The 18,518-nt window shown below is 43.0% G+C and overlaps 1 protein-coding gene across 6 annotated transcripts in view; it reads right to left on the bottom strand.

Moving 5' to 3' along the window:
- The window catches only part of TIAM1 (T cell lymphoma invasion and metastasis 1), a 465,511-nt gene that overhangs the window by 117,216 nt on the left and 329,777 nt on the right, over nucleotides 1–18,518 (bottom strand). For all 6 annotated transcript variants that reach the window (XM_027538787.1, XM_027538923.1, XM_027539081.1 and 3 more), the window contains 3 exons: nucleotides 18,236–18,408; nucleotides 3,580–3,804; nucleotides 1,450–1,635 (listed from right to left, as the gene is read on the bottom strand). In XM_027538787.1, coding sequence (XP_027394588.1) covers nucleotides 1,450–1,635; nucleotides 3,580–3,804; nucleotides 18,236–18,408 — 584 coding nt within the window. The remainder of the gene's footprint in view (nucleotides 1–1,449; nucleotides 1,636–3,579; nucleotides 3,805–18,235; nucleotides 18,409–18,518) is intronic.

The raw sequence follows: 18,518 nt of genomic DNA, 5'->3' as shown, positions 1-18,518 counted from the left end.
TAAACAAGAATTTTTCTCACAATTACTTTGCAGAACAGGCAAACTAAGATTTGGTTAAGTTACAAAGCAGTGTCCAGGTCTCACAGAAACAGACCAAGAGCCACAAACTGAAGACCGTTTGCAAGATTAATTGATCACAGCCCTTGGACCCAGTGCCACTAAAAAAATAAGACTTAATAGCTGTATGGAGAGGTGGTAGCCAGGAGACCAAGAGCTGAGCTGTAATTAGTAGAACAAATCAGGATGCCAGTTCTAATAACTCCAGAAATTGGTTTAAGACTTCTTTAAAAAATGTAAATCTACCCTAATTATGTGAATGATGATGCTAATCTATTTATAAAGAACACAAACGCCTCTGAGTGAATTACAGCTCTGAATCAATTGAAGCGTGCAGCTGACACAGCGCCCAGAGCCCCACAGGAAAGGTTCTCCAAGGCGGCTTCTGGAATCTGGGACTTGACATTCAGTCTCACAGCAAGTGCGCTAAGGTGCAGCACATTTTCAGTGGGTGTTCATTTGGAGAGGCGAAGACCGTGTTGCTCGCATAGCGATGTTTGAGAAGAAAGGAACCCAAAGTACATAAAGCTGTTTGCAATATAGCAAGTACATGAAATTACAGATTGCAAACATACAACTACCCAATCTGCTGCTCTGGAGATCAGATGAAAATTCTCTTCCCCAAGCAACTACTTATGTCAGGCTGAGAAACACAGAAAGGTCTTGACCTTCTTCAAATGAATCAGGTATTTATGGTCACCCGAAACTATGATGGGGGCTTCCCTGGTGGCTCAGACAGTAGAGAATCTGCCTGCAATGTAGAAGATCGGGGTTCAATCCCTGGGTTGGGAAGATCCCCTGGAGGAGGGCATGGCAACCCACTCTAGTATTCTTGCCTGGAGAATTCCATGGACAGAGGAGTCTGGTGAGCCCATGGGGTCGAAAAGAGTCAGACATGACTGGCGACTAACACTTTCACTTTCAAAACTATGATGAAAAAGTGAAAAGGAAGATTTTTAAAGAAATCTGTTCAATATATGGTGTATGTGTCTTCATGTGAGAAACTGAGAGAGAAACACATTTGTGTGTGAGAGAACAAGCTCTCCACTTATCATATCCACAAGAATAACAGAAAAAATATATATTGGGGTTGAAAGCATGACACCACCCAAAAATGACATGAGTTACCCACCAGTACCCCATGTGAAGAGCTCTTGAGGTAATACCTTTCATATTTTCTTGCACAGTAATTTAGGGCCCATCAAGACCAGCTGAAGTAACAAATGTCAAAAGAGATTCAAATGAAGATTTGCATCCATGGCTGAGAGAGGACGTATCAAAGCCACACAGAGCAGTAAAACTGGAAAACCACTTCAGAGATCCTTGTCAAGTCGTGCTCAGGATTAACAGTCAAGATGGATATTTATCAAAAACACATTAGCTTCTACTCACCAGGGCATGAAAAGATGACACGGAAAAAATTCCAAGGCGGCCCATTGCCACTTTGGTTGGTCGGCTTGCAAAGGCAAGTAGCCTTTTAGGGTTGGGCAGCTCCCCGCCTTGGAGGCTGGCTAGGTAACAGCGGTACCGAAACAGGTCCATTTGGAACTGCTCAAGATTCTGCTCCCAGACAAAGATCTAGAGTGGTGAAAACACGGAAAAAACGAAAGAAGAAAAAGAGAAGGCAAATGTTAACAATTTTATCCCACATAAATGTTACAAATCCACATGTTGCAAAGGTATTAATTTTAATCCTAAAAGGTAAACGACAGGTATCCTAAATTTCTTAGGTAATAACAAGTCCCATTTTGCTGTTTCCATAGCTTACATGTTTTTCTGCAATCTATAGTCCTACATTCAGTATGATACACAGAACATAAAGCCTTAGTTGCTCTGCTCCCTCCCATCATAGACTCCATGTTTGCAACCATGACAGACCATCAGCTCCAGGCTCAGAACCACAAACCTGAGGGAGAAGTAAAAAACGCAGAGGAATTCCAGCCCTGAAGAATTATATGACTTACCTAGGGGTGGTTTTTCAGAGGAAGATAGGGAAGAAGAAAAGCAAAGTGATTTCAAAATCAGAGACAAATAGGCCGAGAGTTTTGGAAGCAGGTGGGCGGTTGAATGTACAGGATGGGACCATGGAAAATACTAATGGTGAAGATCCACATTCTGGAACATATAGTTTCAACCACCAAATGGATCCAAGATGTTTCCACATTTTTCCAAGTGGCAAAATAATACCCACCTCCTGCGGCTGATGTGACGGTTGAACAAAGTAATGCAAGAGTAAGAGCTGGAACAGGTATATTGTGAAGGCTCATGGATCTTGGCTGTGATGTGGATATTAATCAGTGGTTAGCCCAAATATCTACCAAAAGATGAATGGGTAAACAAATTGTGGTGTACACACACGATGGAGTAATATCCAGCCATAAAAGGAACGGAGTGTGCATACCACAACGTGGACCAGTCGGTAAGACATTACACTAACTCAAAGACATTGACACAGAAGGTCACATATTATGCTCCTCCATTTATACAAAACATCCGAAACTGGCAAACCCAGAGACAGAATGCCAGGGGCAGAGAGGAGCAAAAGCTTAAAAGATATGGAGTTTCCTTTTGAGGTAGATGGTATTTGGGACTAGACAGAGATAATGGTTACTCAACATTATACATGTACTCAATGCCGCTGAATTGTACACTTTAATGTGGTTAAGTATGTGTTATGTGAATTTCACCTCTGGTTAAAAAATATATAGAACAGGATAATAGAGGGAAAGAACAGACAGAGAGGAATTCAGAAGATCATATGCTGATCAATTATTTAAATAGCGTTTATTCACATACTTACTTCCTACTTACTAGGCAAAGTTTCAAAATGTTGCTAAATGGCTATCACTGACTTTAATTTTTTTTTTTTTTCTTTCTTTTTGGCAATACCACATGGCATGTGGGATCTTAGTTCCCTGACAGGGATTGAACCAGTGCCCTCTGCATTGGAAGGGCAGAGTCTTAACGTCTGGACCCCCAGGGAAGTCTCTATCACAGACTTTAAAACAACTGAATAGAAGGCAAAATGTCCTCTGTTATCTCACTAAATCTTTCCTTTTTAGCATGAAATACACTTACCTGCATATACAGCAATTATACACATATTTTTAAAGCACACTCTACCTTTACTAAATATAGAAATTTAACTTTATTGAGGAGTCAGGGATGAAGTTAGACCCATCACAGCTGGGCACCAAGTCAACCTGATACCACGGGGAATGAAATCACAGACATGCCAATTACCCAGATCCCCAAGAACAGCTTGCCACTGGTGGGAGCAGAAGGGCTCCTCTATTAGATTTCTGTTTTTCCTCCAATGTAATACTGTTCCCTTCAGCTCATAACAATCAACTGTGAACAACTGGTGAGAAGAACTGACAGTCAAAATAAAGAATCTAGCAGCCTGGGTGACAGGCTGACAAGGAGGAGATAACCAAGGATATTTCTCGGTTCCAAGGCAGCAGAAACACCCCTTTCAAGACCTGAGGATTGGCCCACGTCTGTACACGGGAGAACAATTACCTGATCTAATATAGTTTTCTTCTTCTTTGAATCTGTGACGGAAGACAGCTGCATCTCGCCCATTTTCTTCATCTTCTCGTCCATGTCAATCTTCTGTTCCAGTTTTTTGATCTCCGACTTCAGCAGCCGGAGCGTGTCCTCTTTGTGGTGGTGTCTTGCCACAGCAGCCGCGCAAGCAGAGTGGATGGCGGTGATCCAGTTCTCCAGCTCCGTCTGGCTGGTGGTCTGTGAGGGGCAGGGTGGGGCCCGAGAAGAAACGGGCACCACAGAGGTCAGCAGAGAAGAACCAGTGTGCATTTCCAGGCAAGCCCTGGCTGGGGGTCAAGCAGACGGGTCTACACACCCCGTGGGGAAGGCTAACCTTTCTGACCGCCTTGTTCAGAGAGCAGATAAAACGAGGGCGTCTCAGTCAGACACCACTCCACCCAGCCCTCGCTCCCAGGGGCTGTCGGGAATGAGGCCGCCATGTCAGCTCACTCATGTACTTCTTGAGCTCAGTTGTTGCAACAGATTGAATCGTTGTATCCAGCCCCCTGCCCCAGATTCAAACATTGAAAACCTAACCCCCAGTGTGATGGTACTGTGTGCTCAGTCTTATCTGACTCCTTGCGACCCCATGGACTGAAGCCTATCATGGAATTTTCCAGGCAAGAATACTGGAGTGGATTGCCACTTCCTTCTCCAAGTGTGATGGTATTAGGAGGTAATGAGGTCATGGGAGTGGAGGCTTCATACAGGGGATTGGTGCCCTTATAAAAAGAAGCCAAAGAGCTAGCTAGCTTGATAGCTCCATAGACTGCCATCTATGAATCAGGGAATGTGCCCAATCAGACCCCAACCATGTTCCCACCCTCATCTCACACTTCCAGCCTTCAGAATGTTTATAAAGTCACCCAGTCTCGGGTAGTTTGTGACAGCAGGCCAAACCAAAACACTGGTGTATGTGCCAATTCTATCTGCCACTATCATTTAGTCACTAAGTCGTGTCCGCCTCTTTGTGACCCCACAGATCGCAGCATGCCAGGCTCCTCTGTCTTCCACTGTCTCCTGAAATTTGTTCAGATTCATGCCCATTGAGTCTGTGGACAGTTCTATACAGATAGCTTAGTTTGGGTTTCTTTTTTAACTTCTAATTTTTTTAAATAATGGAAGTATGATAACACATTTACAGGAGACTGGGAAAATACAGAACAAAGTGACATATAGTTCCACTATATAATTATTTTTATAAGTAGATAAATTAAGGTTTTTAGTAGGTGTTTCAGAGAGCTTGTTTTCTTATTGACAGTTGCTATGAAGCAAAGGTCAGTTTTCAGAGGGGACAGGTCAGGTCAGAGGTGACAGTGAAGCCAAGGGATATTACGGCCAAGGAAAATGCGATAACCCTGCCCCCAGTGACCTGCTGTGACCCCAGTCCTCAGGTGCCCTGCCTAAGCCAAGCAGCCATAACACAACTAGGGCTGGGATGGAGATCCAGGAGCTAGAAGTATTACCAACTCAGGAACACAGGGGAGAATCTAGAAATAGCGACCACCCAGGAGAACTCCAGCCACTTAGAATGACCAGGTCAAGGAGCTTTAAAGACAATTAACATTGGCGGGAGACACCCACCAATGAGCAGATGACTTCAAAGTGGGCTTGCTGTAACTCCGGGTGCTCTGAAAGGCAAAAGCTGGGGGGACAGCTCATGTGTCATCATAGGCTATGATTAATTCTCTAGGAATGCAATCAATGAGCATCTCCTTAGAGAAGCTTAGTAAATGCTCAGAAGTTAGCTCAGACCCAACCATGCTTCAGCCTGAACAGAGGATCTCTTTGGCTACTTCAATATTAAACTGGCTGACAGCATCATTTTTCAATCACAAAACATTGTTACTTTTTTGTTTTCTCTCTGATGCATCTTCTTACTTTTCTCACTCATTTGAGCCATGGTGTGAAAATATATTCTACAACAGGACTCCACCCACATAACTGAAATTTAAGTAAAGGTACCACCACTAGGGTTTATGTTATTTCTGAATCTCATCAGTTTCATATCCCACAAATGAAACAGCATCAGATATTACAGAGTCTGCCAGCAGAGACACCACACACCGGGCTAACCTAGGCAATCTGGCCGTTGTTACGTTTACAACAAAACACTTGCCTGTATCTAAGGAAGACTTCAATAAGCTAGACATTCTCCTAAAGAAACAGCACCTGATAAAGCAGATGGACTCATCTCGGTGGGAAAAGAAGAAGAGATAAAGATACTGGAAGTCAAAGGTAAATACTTGTAGGTAGAGAAAGGGAAAAATGCAATGTGTGTATATGAGACTCATCTTTTTATTACATACCTAGGACTTAATCAGCTTATAATTGGAAGCGTGTAACTGACTACCTTTATCCATTTTACTTCCCACTCCCCCCTTTAATTCTTTAAGAGTTAAAGACTCAGCTGGAAATTTTTAATCTTTAATCTCCTCTTGGAAAGCAATTACCTTCCATTTTGTCTTGATCTATCACTTTAAAGTTATTCCAGAAAAACAGAGTTTAAGATCCTCCCACATATAAAACCACCACGCTTCCTCATGCCTAGTGCAACTGAAATGTTTGCTGTCTCTGGGTTTCTCAACCTCAGTGGGTAATTTGCCAGGTGCAGTTATCCCCCCTACCCCCACCCTTTTAAAAAACCTTACTAGAGAAGGAATCAGTTCAGATGGGAAAACAATCAAGTAAGGATGCTTTTCGAAAAGAAAAATTTCCACAAAGAAAATACCAAGTATTGGCGAAGATATGGAGCAATCAGAATATTCTTACAAGCTGCGGATGCTAAACTGGTGTCACTGGCGTGGAAAACTATTTGGCGCTACCTCCTAAAGGAGAAGGTCTGCACACCTTGTGACCCCCAAAATGCACCCGTGGGTATGTTCTCAAGAGAAATGCATTCCTGTGTTCACCAAAACGTATGTCCTGAAAGGTTTACAGCAGTACAGTTTGCAATGGACAAAACTAAAAAGTATCCCAACACCTGTCAACGGGAGAATGAATGAAAAACATGGATGATCGCATAGTGACACATGACACAGCAACGGGAACGAAAGACCGGTGACTGCACACTACAACACGGGAGACGCTTCACACGTGCTGTGTGCTTAGTCGCTCAGTCCTGTCCAAACCTTTGCGACCCCATGGGCGTAGCCCGCCAGGTGCCTCTATCCAGGGGATTCCCCAGGCAAGAACACTGGGGTGGGCTGCCATGCCGTCCTCCAGGGGATCCTCCCAACCCAGGGATCAAACCCAGGTCTCCCGCATTGCAGGCGGATTCTTTACCGTCTGAGCCACCAGGGGAGCCCCACGTAAGACTGAGGAGAAGAAGCCAAACCCGAAAGAGTTTAAAGACTCTATTTATGTAAAGTACAAATGCAGGAAAACAAATGTACACTGTTAGAAGTCAGAAGAGTTGTTTGATGGGAATTACGGGGCGGAGGGGAGGTAGCATCTTGAAGGAAGCACAGGGTGTCTCTCGGGTGCTGGCCATATTCTGCTTCTTGATCTGGGTGCCAGTTACGTGAGTGTGTGTCACGGGTTTGCCCAAGAAACATCATCAAAAAGAGAACTTTTCTGTGTATACATTATACTTTAACAGAGAGTTTTTAAAAGATCCGTCCCAGATATATCACCCTAATAATGAAGTCCAACTTCTCTGTAACTATTCTAAAAATGTTACACTTGAGACTCTTATTTTTCAGGAAAAAGTGTTGCTGGAGGGTTGTAATGGAGGTTCCCAACAGCATGACCTTTTCCAGCATCACCTTCTTTGTCCTCCAAAGTGCCTGGGAGCATCTGACGAACAGCTAGTCCCTTGAGCCAAAATATGCTTTTCCCCTTTGTACGCACAGCTCAGTGGAAACAAGGAGCTTTCAGATGTGAAGGGAGCTGGTGTTTTAACCCATGTGAAAAGGATACTGTGGGGCTCTTTCAGATGTAATCCATGCAGAGGTACCACGTGTCACTAAGGAGGAGAGGACGTCGTCTCCAATGAAAACAGCTGGTGCATCAGTGCTCTTTGAAAGGTCAGCATCTATTCCCCCAGGACCATCTTCATACATCTCTGCCTCCCTTCTCCCACCCCCGAGGAAGAAAAGCAAATATCTACAGCCCTGACATAATACCCAAGGAATAGTTAGAAAGAGCTTAAAATTCCTGATACAAACTCTGCTAAATCCAGTTACAAACCTTACTTTTTAAATGACTATATTCATCAAGAAGGGGGTCCGTGGGATGATTTTACAGATGAAGGAACTAAAGCCTGGTCAAAGCAGGGATGACACAGTCATTTATCATAAACCCTGATCTCTTTCCATCTTTTTTTTTTTTTTTTTAATTTTAACATGCTACATACACCACCCCAGACCCCTTCAGCTCTCACCAATTGCTCTAAAAGCCTAGCTGTGGGGTCTCTGGTGTTGCCCACTTATTTTGAGCTCCCCTTTGGGACATGGGGGGATGGAATTTTCCTGTTGGCTTTGAAGTTAGGTGTGGTCAGGTCACTTGGCTGCGGTCAATGGATCTGAGTACAAGTGAAACAAGTACAAGCCCCTGTGCCCTCGTCTTTTTGTTCTTTTTTGTGGTGGGTAATCGCTTTACAATATTGTGCTGGCCTCTGCCATACATCAGCATGAATCAGCCACAGGTACACACACGTCCCCTCCCTCCTGAACTCCTCTCCCCGCTCCCACCCCATCCCACCTCTCTAGGTGGCCACAGAGCGCTGGGCTGAGCTCCCTGTGTCACACAGCAAATTTCCACGGACTGCATATTTTACATACGATAATATGTATGTTTCCATGCAACTCCCTCAACTCGTCCCACCCTCTCCAGAGTGAAGTCAGTCAGAAAGAGAAAGACAACGACTGCATATTACCGCATGTGTATGGAATCTAGAAAGATGGTACTGACGAATCTATTTGCAGGGCAGCGATGGAGGCGCAGGGGCTTCCCAGGTGGCACCAGTGGTAAGGAATCTGCCTGCTAATGCAGGAGGCTTAAGAGATGCAGGTTCGATCCCTGGGTGGGGAAGATCCCCTGGAGGAGGGCATGGCAACTCACTCCAGTATTCTTGCCTGGAGAATCCCTAGGGTCACAAGGAGATGGACACGATGGAAATGACTCAGCACTGTAACGGAGACACAGAAATAGACCCGAACCCTTGTCTTCTGAAGTAAAATGCTGACTCAAGAGTTAATGATTGGGAAAGATGAAAATGTAGAAACAAAGGATAACTGTTGAGCTGGGAAAACTGGTAACAATTTAGACTAAAATTCTGCCACAGGACAGAATCACCCGAACTCCCAGTTCCCTGAAATATCTAGATAAAGGCCTGACACACATTCCTAAGTTGTTTTTACAGGAAGCAGAGCCCCCCCTCCAGATGAAAACTGGGACACAAAAACACAAACACAAGACTGGCTGAAGCCAAAGGACTGATGACGCTTGAAACTTCACCTTGATATCAACCAATCTGAGAAGCGTCCGCGAGCTAATCACACCCTGGTCCTTGAACACTATAAAACTCCTCCTCACTATCCACCCCCAGGGTGAGTCACACAGTCTCGAGGCAGTTAGCCCCCTGTGGCCCCCTTTGCCTCGCAAAGCAATAAAAGCTCCTCTTGTACTTCACCCAAAACTGTTTTCCATGCTTCTATTTGGCAACAGTGAGCAGAAGCTGAGTTTCGGCAACAGAAGCAATGTTCCTAATAAACGTGTTACTAGTAAACAAAAGCCTGCTTCACCCTATTCTGGTCCCTTGGCCTACAGTCCTGGAAGTCCTGGAGGAACAAGACGCAGCTTCTGTCCACCTGGGTGCCTAAGTGCCTCGGATGAGAACAGCGTCATAGCCCATGTCTTATCAGACACATGGCAGGAATGAAAAGTTATGTTAAGAGATGTGAGGGTTGCTCCTTACTGCAGCATAACCTAAGCTGTCCTGACTGATACACTAGCAAAGTAAAAAATTCATTTTGAAATAAGTGATGCTTTTTATATATTTTTTTTTTAATTTCTTATTGGAGTTCAGTTGCTTTACAATGTTGTATTAGTTTCCACAGTACAGCAAAGTGACTCAGCTATATATCCCCTCTTTTTTGGATTTCTTTCACATTTAGGTCACAACAGAGCGTTGAGCAGGGTGCCCTGAGCTACATGGCAGGTTCTTGTTAGTTACCTATCCTTTACATAGTATCAGTAGCGTATATATGTCAATTCCAATGCTTTTTTTAAGAGTCTGTATAATATACTCCAAGAGGAGCCAGAGGCTGATAGGTTCTGCAGAACAACAGTTTTTCACTCTCTTCACTTAATGAAAAGAGAATCCCATCTTCCTTCCACACGTGAGATTCTCCATCAAGGGCAACACACTCCATTCTCATGTCAGAGAGTTTACGTTTGCCTCCCAGTTAAGAGGTGGAAATGAAGGAAACTGATACCAATTGATGAAGCCAAACATCCTTTGAAAGGTGTATATTTAATTCTGACAAAGCAGCTATCCTGAAATTAATTTATTTAAAAGAAAGAAGATGGTGGTTGCCAGAGGTTCAGGAAAGTGGGGTATGGAGAGTTCGGCGGGTACAGAGTTTCAGTTCTGCAAGATGAAACGAGTTCTGGAAATGGATGGTGGTAACGGTTGCAAAACACTGAATTACCTAATGCTGCTGAACTGGGCACTTGGAAATGGTTGGTATGTTCTGTATATTCTATCACAACTTTTCTAAAAAAGACAAAGTAAAAACAAAGGGGAAAAACCTACCAAGTCTCATAATCTAGAGAAAGATGTTCAGAAAATGCGATCACAGCTTTACGAAAAATTTAACAAGCAGCCCTTTTAACTATTAAAAACGCTCAAGCCACCAACCACTTCTGAAAGCTGTCAGAGATGGAAGGCAGCGCCATTAGAGAGAAATTTTGTTCCTGCTGTCCTGTCTAAATAAAACACTGGTCTCTGCCATTCTCCATCATTAGGACAAATCAATTTCTAAGAAGGACAATCACTCAATGAGCTTTTCAGCAGAGTCTGTCCCTTGGCAGTGGCATACACAAGGCTACGTGTGGAAGAGAGGGTGGGTACAGACCACGCTGACTGCTGTCAACAGCAAGTAAAGTAGAGACGAAACGGTTTCTGGCCATATTACAGGCTGAACATTTCTGACTTGATCACAGCAAACCACTCACTTGATACAATGTTTTCCAGTGTGGCCACGCCAGGATCTAAACTCTGACATGCTAGAAAAAGCTTTTCAAAGCTGCTCACCCTGCATCACCTTCTTGAACCAGGCAAGCTTAATCAGGAACACCAGGTCCACTCGAGAGCCCTCCATCAGAGGCAGGAAGGAGACCCCCAGGTGGTACCCTCTCAACTTCTTCCACACCCATCACCTCTCATTAAACAAACAGCAGCAGACAGGTAGAGAGAGGGAATCGTGTGCTTTTTCCTTTGCCTGCTGGGGATGCTATAAATACTGTATAAAGTTCAGTGAAGGAAATAATAGAGTTCTTGCCAAAGGAGGAATGTAATCAACAAAAAAATGCATTTTGCATAAGAGCCCTGTTTGAGCACAGAGTTAAGATGAAGCTCAGGGCTTCATTATGTATTTAAATAGATCCAGCTTCAATTATCCAACTGAATGGAGGATACTTGATTTCAGATAATCAATGGTTTACGTGCGTGGCAGGAAAAGGGAAATTCACTCTAAACAAGAGGACTAGAGAATATATGCCAGGTCTAGGAAACTAACATTTCACATCATTTGAGTGTATAGGAGTGCAGGAAAAATTGTAAAGTAGGTTGAACTTTTTCCACTTTGAAAGAACAAAAAGGAAAAAGAATAAAGTTACGTATTTTTAAGAGGCTAATTGGGAATGAAGTTCCTGTGTGAGTTCCTAAAAAGTCTTTTTTCTCATTGATTTTTCTGTTTAACACATTTTAGAGTTTTATTATATAAGGGTTCATTAAACTATCATTGTTAACACTTATAAAGAAAATTATAGATATTACCCCATAATTGTAACCTGAGGCTCATCTCATCTACTGGAGGAAAGTCATGTAACTGGGCAACCCTCCCACTCAAGGTGAACTCTTTAAAGAAGAAAGGCTTCAGGCCCCAGAAAACCAGACCCCAAAAGACGAAGGAATTATTTACTGCAAAACAAAGGAATACCTGTAAACCTGACACAGTGAATGGCCACGGCAGGATCCATCTCTGGCCAACTGAGTAACCCCCAGGAAAGGCCAACAAATATTGTCAACTGGGGCCCCCTTCACCAAAAGCCTCTCCATTTGTTCACGCTGCAGAAGCCTCCAGTAGGTATCAACATGCACCAATGAGACCCAAGTACTTCTTTGGTACCTCGTATTTAAGTGTGATCAGACAACTAAGGATCACCAGATACGTGATGAAAGCCTCCAACATGAAAGGCAGACACCGAAGCCCACGGGAGAGGTCACATGGTGACTGTAACACATGGGGCCTGAAAGACACAAGACTAGAGCAAAGGCACCAAGTGCTAGGGGAGGGCAGACTCCAGGGAAAGCCCCAGTACTCATCAACTACCCAATAAATTGGAGAATTTTAAAAATACAGTGAAGTAACCAAAAAATAAGCAAATTAAGCATAAAAAAAAAAAAGACAGTCATTAACTACAAGCAAAAAAATAAATAAAATGACAGTACACTATTTGGCTCAGCAGCTAATACCATTTATATGGTCATACAGCATGGGGATGTCAAAAGAGCGTAACAGGGACTACTGATTGAATTCTGAATTTTCATGGAAGGAAGGATAAGAAGAGAACTTCACTGTAGGTCTTATAAGGTTAACTGAATTCTTCCAAACTATGCATTCAGAACAGAAACAGATCCACAAAGAAAACAAACTCATGGTTATCAAAGGGGAAAGGCAGGGTGGAGCGGGAGAATAAATTAGGAGTTTGGGATACAGACTATTATATACACAAACCATCTATGTCAGATAAACAACAGGTCCTACTGTGTAGGACAGAAAACTGTAGTCAATATCTTGTAATAAACTATAATGGAAAAGAATCTAAAAAACAATACATATATATACATTTGTAGACCTGAGTCACTTTGCTGGCACTCAAAACAAATGCAACATTGTAAATTAACTATATTTCAAATAAATAAAATTATCTGTTTGTATGAACTTAATACAAATTTAAAATATTGTAAAAAGGAAGCAGAACAGGCTCAGTAACATATTCCTTGGACGATACATAATAGTATACTAGGCCACACTCGAGCTCAGTCACAATTGTACCTCTCCACTGTGCTGTTAACATAACGTGGAGAAACCTCTGAACACACTAACAGTAGGGCAGGCACTGTAAACAGTGGCCAGCCTGTGCACTTATTGTGCACCTCAACACCCATACTCTCCAAGAATACTCTCCTTAGAGCTGGGCCAATGGGTCCTCATGCTTTGAAAAGGGCCCCCCTGGGGCATAAAATGGGCAGGTTCAGCAGGCACCCCTTCAGGGAGCTCTATGATCCTCTATCCCAAATGGGGCATTAATAAGAGTCTATGGACATGAGTCTATGGCTCACAGGTCATACCTGCTATTTCTTTTCACCAGATTGCATGACATTGAGCCACCAGAATAGTACTGACAAGCTCATCTGGGTTGAGTCCAGTCCTTCACAGAGATTAAAAAAATTGGCATGGGGATCCACACGTGCTAGAAGTGACCCTTCATCACAACAAACCTATGCCCAAACCAAAGGGAAATATTCCTAAAGTGGCTGGCTAGAGGTAGGAAAATGATCTACAGTGGTGGGAAAACAGGACTTGGCTAGAAACCAAGCGAACACTTAACGAAGACCAAACTTGGAGACTGTCATATCTTTATATTTTAACTCAAAGTTAAGAGGGATATAAACACCACAGAAGATCAAATTAGCATCCTAGATGATTTCATTAGAAGGACAAAAACCACAAAGATAAAATTTTGAAGAGCTAAGTTGAAGTTCTGCAACTTGGAGTTTTCAGAAATCTATTAAAATAAGATGACAAGGATCTTGACACTGAGGGTTAAATAGACCACAAGCTGGGTATGAGTCAATGGTTTGTTGTGGTTTCTAATAATTTAAGGAATTGACACCAGCATCATGGAAGAAATGAGAGAGCAGGGACTGAAATGCAGGAGGCACAGGGCGGGCCTCACGAGGACAGAGTGTGGGGTCCTGGGTCACAGTTATGAGGAGAACATTCAGGAAAGGAGCAGGACCACTGGGAGCCTGGCTTGGAAACCTCGGGTAGTGAGACCTAAATAGGAGACATGGCGCAGGGAAATGAGAGCGGTTTTCAAGTAGTTAGACGGTTATCAGGAAGAATAAGCATGAAAGGCTTACTTGAAACTCTGGGGGAAAATATGGAAGCAAACAGAAATGGCAAATGTCGCCAGAAAGAATGTATCATCGCAACACGATGAAGAACTTTCTAGAACGTGGAGCCAACTAACCAAGTAAATGGGCGATTCCCAGGGATGGTAGCCATCCAGACTGGCCAGACTGACCAGCTGTCAGGAGCCTTGTAGGAATGGTACCAGCCTTGAGAAGGAGGCTTGATGCTAATCTATTCAAGTCCAAATACGAAGTCCCTTCTACAGGCTTTTCTAACCAGTCCACTTGATGCTCCTGGTAAAAGGTGATTTCCAGATCATTTTCTAACTCGGCTGTCCTTGTCCAGGGCATAAGACACTGATCTTCACTAAGTCTGATACACAGAGTCACGTGGGGCACTTGAAGGTAATTATTCCTCAGAAGCTTATCAAACTCAAAGCTTTAGTCTCTCCTCAGAGAAGCCACACTCAACTTCTATAAAGATACTTATTTAAGAGAAGCACAGGGAACTAGTCTCTTTTTCTTCTAGTTAAAATGCTAACTATAACATTTAGTGAGCATTTGCTACCTATCAGACACTTGACTTGCATTACCACATCTAATACCCAATTCAACATAAAGGTGTAAATACTATTTTTAAAAAAAGTCTTTTAAAACTGTTTATGCTTTATAGGTTAGGAGTTTGGGATCGAAAAAAATATATATATATATATATATGTGCATAGCTATACAAGAGACACTATAAATGACAAGAAACTTTCTATGGAAAGGCAATGACCCCTTAGAGACAATATTTCCTACACTTCTTTTTTGTTCATTTGTCTTTTGTCTGTTTGCTTTTGACTACGCTGGGTCTTCATCCCAGTGCATGGGCTTCTCCAACTGTGGCGCATGGGCTTAGCTGCCCCTCGGCACATGGGATCTTAGTTCCCCATAAGCGATTGGACCCACGCCCCCTGCATCTGGAAGATCCCCTGGAAAAGGAAATGGCAACCCACTCCAGTATTCTTGCCAGGGAAATCCTGTGGACAGAGGAGCCTGGCGGGTTACAGTTCACGGGGTCACAAAGAGTCTGACACAACCAAGCAAATGAGCACTCCTGCATTGGAAGGCAGATTCTTAACCACTGGACCACTCCTTCAGATACATAATTCTAAATGATTTTCTACCCAGTCAGGCATCATTCTTACTCTACTAACTATGCTCCCAAGGCACTGAATATAGAAATTGAAAACTAATATTAGGATATGTTACCATAAAAGTCACCAAGATAGTAATGGATGAAGAAAGGGCCGAAAGGAAACTGTGCTTTGTAGGTGATGTCGCTGATTCTGGCTTCCAGTTGGAGGGAAGAACACTAATAAAAATATTAATAGTTGAAATGCAGAAGCTCTAGCTTCCCCTTTGCAAACAGCATAGCACTTTTCATATATAAACTCTCTAACGTTCATGTCCATTCCCACCCCCGTCTTGGACACAAAACCCCTCTTCTACTTCTGCTGGTAACACGAATCTCTTTTCCATGGGCAGCAAATCTGAATAACAGCATCAGATCAGCAGCATACGGGCTCTGGAAACTGTGTGCACTGAATTGAGCCCCGGGGCTGAAATAACCTACAAATTATTTCCATAATCATGCTCGCTCTCCCTCGCTTTCGCCTCACCCCCTGCACACACAGGTTCCTTTCAAATTCAGCCCCTCCAGGGTCATGTGGATTACAATAAGTAGAAGGTGGAAAATGCCCTCATGGATCCCAAAGAGCAGTAATTTCCTCTGAAAAGGTTCATTTTGTGCTCTGTCCCACGTAAGCAGCATAAAAATTTCGCCAAAACAAGAGGACACAGTGGTTTTCATGAATAAGGTCCTATGCTGCCACAAAAGAATTTTATTCAATGTGACCTATTGAGTATTCAGATTCTAATAGCAATTTTACGGCCAGGAAAGTCCTTTCAAAGGGAATTCACATGAAAAGTGTGTAGGTAAAAAAGAAGAACATCCTGAAATCAACCAAGTTATCATCTAACTTGTACAGTGAGGCAAGGATGGCCAAAATCAAGTTACAATTTTCAAATATTCCAAGTAAGTGGCTTAATTATAAGAAAGAGAAAAAGTCACTTTTTACCATAATCACTGACTCTAGCCCATGTTCTTGTGAGCATAAAAAGTAATAGTAATGGGATAAGTAATATGCTTAGACAATAAGGGGCTTTGGGAAACAAGAGGCTTGGTTTGAATCCAGCCCCACCACTCAGTTACTGTGAACTGGCATCCAATTATCAGCATTTGTAGCCTTAGCTTCCACAGAGGGGGTACACAATCCATACCAACTGGTTAAAAGATGGATACCACTATAAGACTTGAGTGGACTCACATTGTAAAACGTGTTCAGTGTGGTGGCATACAGTAAGGGTTCAGTAAAATGTTTGTTTACTGTTGTTATCATGAGAGTAGTTGAGCATTTTATCATTTGCAAGATATCCAATTAATTAACACAAAGCTATTGCAGATTCAGAAGCACAATGGTTTATAAGTTATACAGAAGAATATGTTCATGAGACAAAGCATGGAGATTTTTCAATACGATACATAAAGAACTACCCACTCGTTCCCTTCCACGTTGAGAAATGAGACTACATTAAAATTAAAGTTTGGTTTAACAAAGAATACCTTTCAGAGAGTAGAAGAAAGCAAGCCACAGGGAGCAAAAACGACATGTGAATGCATGTAATTAACGAAGAGATGATGTGCAAAACACATAACAAACTGCTGTGAATCATCACGAGGAGATGGACACCTCAGTGGAGGAGTAGGCGAGAGACTTAAAGACTTCACAGAAGGTGATACTGGAATGGTCATTAGACCCAGAAAAAGGTGCTCAACTTCATGCTGATAGCTTAAAGAAAGAAAAGACAAAGATCTGACAATCACACTTGTGGACAAGGATGAGCAAGAACTGGAGTTCTCCCGGGCTGCTGATGCGAGGAGGACTATTTCATTCATTTTGGAGACTAGCAGTGCCTAGCACACCTGACTGCGTGCACATATCCTGTGACCCAGCACTGCCACGCCTGGGCACACACCAAAAGAAATGCAGACAAATGTGTCACGAACACAGACCCGAGAGACCGGCGGGGTTTCCATCCCGGGGTCAGGAAAATCCCTGGAGTAGAAAGTGGCGACCGACTCCAGTATTCTCGCCTAGAAAATTCCATGGACAGAGGAGCCTGGTGGGCCACAGGTGAAATAACCTATTACTCTCTTCCATGCCTTTATTTCAACTCTCTCTTCACATGGCATATCCTCACCATCAATTTCACTCAATTAATCCCTGTTCTTCCTTTAACATTCACGGTCAAGGTTTACCACATCATAAAGTTCCATGTATTCCAGTGTCTGCCTCCCATATTATATGTGAACACTTTCAAGCATAGAGACTATGTTAAAATCTTCTTGGTATTCTCCATATCACTATGCATAGCATGTAGGAAACATGGAATAAAGGCTTGAGGACTTCCTATATTATTCCTAAATTATAAAATGGAGAAATCTTACCTAACGCACTAACACCCCAAAAAGTGTATCACAACTGACCTAATTCAAAGGATTCCCTATAAAAGCAAATGTTAACCCTGAAGTGATACATAGGTTAGTATTTTTTAATATAATTAACAGTCAGAATTCGATACCTTTAAGTACAAGGTTCTGAAAAGATGAGGAAGAGAAACTGGTTGAGAAGAGACTATTTCCAGGATGTCATGATTTTACTTTATGAGTAATATTAGAAGAGAACATATTATGATAAAAAATTTTGACAGCGCAAATCAGGTCTAAATTAAGGAATTCATGATCCTTGCTCTAAAGTGCTACACAAATTATATCAAGATTTCAGTGAAAAATCCTTCAATCTACACCCCTCCCTTGGGCTTCACGGAGGAGACCTCTAGGTGAGTTCAATCATTCCTGGAACTCAACAGAGATGTTTATTTTGTCATTCATTATGGCGACTCAATGGACATGAGCAAACTCTGGGAGATAGTGAAGGACAGGGAGGCCTGGCGTGCTGCGGTCCATGGGGTGGCAAAGAGTCAGACACGACTGAGCAACTGAACAACAATCACAGGACTTACTGCTTCTATAATGTGCAAAAGCTAGGACTCCCCCCCACCCAACTCAACAGAAAACAGGATGAAATACTCAGGCAGTAGAGGAAGGTATCTGATAAGTGATCTGAAACGCTCTGCAAAGGAGGAGCCACACACCTGGAAGAGGAAGGCATCGCCCAGGGAATTGCTGAGGCAGAAGACGAAGTCCTTCTTGGGGTGCTCAGGAACTGCCTGTACAATGCTGTTCTCCACCCAGACGGCGTGCTTGGGGACGCTGTTGTGGTCTATCCCGGACCTGCCGTCGCCCTCGTAGAAGAAGAGTGTGCACCCTGGGAAAACAAAGCGGTGTCTGCGTGAGTACTTGGTGCAACAGAAAGTCTGGAGTGAAAACTGTGGCTCGTGCGCTGCTACTAGGAAAGGGCTGGAAATTAGCATGGAA

This window comes from Bos indicus x Bos taurus, chromosome 1 (assembly GCF_003369695.1).
Source record: "Bos indicus x Bos taurus breed Angus x Brahman F1 hybrid chromosome 1, Bos_hybrid_MaternalHap_v2.0, whole genome shotgun sequence".
Lineage (NCBI taxonomy): Eukaryota > Metazoa > Chordata > Mammalia > Artiodactyla > Bovidae > Bos > Bos indicus x Bos taurus.
Note: the sequence above shows the minus strand (reverse complement) of the source record. Positions and strands in the feature narration are given on the sequence as shown.